The 2082-nt window shown below is 58.8% G+C and overlaps 1 protein-coding gene across 1 annotated transcript in view; it reads right to left on the bottom strand.

Moving 5' to 3' along the window:
- The window catches only part of STX8 (syntaxin 8), a 124351-nt gene extending 123327 nt beyond the window's left edge, over positions 1-1024 (bottom strand). The window contains exon 1 of the mRNA XM_029960054.1: positions 993-1024. Coding sequence (XP_029815914.1) covers positions 993-1024 — 32 coding nt within the window. The remainder of the gene's footprint in view (positions 1-992) is intronic.
- Between the last annotated feature and the right edge of the window lie 1058 nt (positions 1025-2082).

Here is a 2082-nt window from a genome sequence, read left to right as displayed (position 1 = left end):
TAATAAAAAGCAAAAATCAATACAACGATGTCATCGGCAACTAGCGAACACTGATGCCCCTTGTTTGTTAAAATGTATAAAATAATGCCAAGTTTGGATGAGCCGGGAGCCTTTTGTGGGAACCTCCCAGCTCCCTTCATTTTGGCCAACTGGGATAAAAAGATAGCAACGCCTCGGCTCGGGGTGGGAATTGGGATGAGCCCCCGGGATGCCCTGCCCGTGTCCCCGTGTGCCAACCCCGTCCTGCCTCCCCGGCAGCCGAGGGGCAGCATGACACGGGGCTGGGGACAGGAGGGTCCCAGAGCTCCCAGGAATTGCCGAGGCTCCGGAGGCTTCAAGTTGGAAATGACGAAAAGCACGGTTTTAAATGTGGCATCTCTTTGTTTTCCACCAGAACGCGCCTCATCCAGGGTGCGGAGGATGGGGAAAGCCGTGCGCCTCCAGCCCCTCACCGCACATTCCCAACAGTGAGGAGGTGATGCCCTCGCCAGGATCTGGGAAAAACAGCAGCGTGTTTGGACAGTGAGGAGAGGAGACACCCACGCACCGGAGCTCAGCACAAGCCCCAGTCCCCAGCTCGCCATAAGGTCTGAACATCCAGGGAAACGATGATCCCAGGGAGCACAGCAGATCTTGGAGACCGTGTCAGCTCTCTCCTGCTTCCCCGAGGAGCTGCAGTCGGGGACAGCCCAGGGTGGATCTCTATGGGGTCCTGCATGGGAACTTCAGCTCCTGGGGTGGTAAAGGCAGCTGAGTTCCCTCTGCACCCCCCAAAACCGGCTGGTCAGGGTCAGGGCAGAGCCAAGGGAAGGGCGGGGGGACCTTGCCATGATCTGTTGAGCTCTGGAAGAGCCAAATGCTGGGATGCAGCCGGTGTTTTTCCCACCAACCTTTACCAAGCCCAGGACACAGGGAGAGCCCTGGGCTGATGCTGCCTGTATATCCCTTTGGCTTTCAATCCACAGGGTTGCTGAAGAGGCTGCAGGGGATACATTTCCAGGATACAGGGGTAGAAGTTGCCCATGGGAAGTGTCCAGGAGAGCACAGGCAGGGGAGCTGCTGGAGTCAGCTCTGGGGAGAGAATGGGCAGCACGAGGTGCCCTCATGCTCCTCCCCATCCTGTCTCCTGCTGAGGAGGTTGCTCCACATCCTACCTCTCTCCGTGCCTCCCTGCCTTTCCTGCTGCTGGGATCCCTTCTAGCTGCTGGAGATTGCCCTGGGCATGGGGAATCTCCCTTCCCCTACAACTGTGCAGTTGTGTGCAACCCACAGCAGCAGGTGCAATGGGTGGAGCAGCACTGGCAGAGCCCTGATACCATCACAGACCCTTCCCCAGGGCCTTCTACCCTGATCCTCGTGGGAATTCCCTGCCACCCACCAATTCCCCTTCTCATTTACATACAGCTGCCGCTCACAAAAGGGCTCCCTGGGATGGAAACCTCCGGCAGCATTTCGGAGTGGGAAAGCATGTGCAGACCTGCCACAAGGGGCTGCCTGCGAGGCAAACGCCTGTTCCTCCAAGGCTCCTTCACTCCCTGGATCACCACCCGGATCATCCGCAGCACCTTGGCCGCGGGAGCCCTGGGATGTTGCTGACTGTCCTCCCGCTCCCTGAGCAGTAAACCTGTTCCCAGGGCTCCTGCCCGGCCCCGGGCAGCAGGGACTGGGGCACATTTGAAGCCAGGGCCCAGCCTGATCATCAGGATGGCACATGGTGGATCGGGAGGCACAGCTCTGTGGATCCATGGCTCATGTGCCTGCTGGGTCCCCTCCACCCTCCTGTTTGGGGCTGTGTCCCCTCTGTGGGATGAAGGCTCTCACGAGGAGCAGGAGGCACTGCAAGAGCTTGGCAGAGCCCTGTTCTGAAGCTGAGGAGCAAGGGTGGACACCAGGGCTCAGCAATTCAGCACAAGATGCCCCAAGGCCGCCGAATCTTTCAAGAAATCTTGCACAGCCAACCAAGGAAGGGCTTGCCTTGGAACCCAGGAGAAGTTTGGGAACACAGGAACCTGGGCAGGTGGAGGTGTGGTTCATGCCTCACTCTGCCTCTGGGTGGAGAAGCAAAAAGCCACCTTTGGCCAC

This window comes from Manacus vitellinus, unplaced genomic scaffold, assembly GCF_001715985.3.
Source record: "Manacus vitellinus isolate BGI_N305 unplaced genomic scaffold, ASM171598v3 scaffold_24_pilon, whole genome shotgun sequence".
In the NCBI taxonomy this organism is placed as follows: domain Eukaryota; kingdom Metazoa; phylum Chordata; class Aves; order Passeriformes; family Pipridae; genus Manacus; species Manacus vitellinus.
Note: the sequence above shows the minus strand (reverse complement) of the source record. Positions and strands in the feature narration are given on the sequence as shown.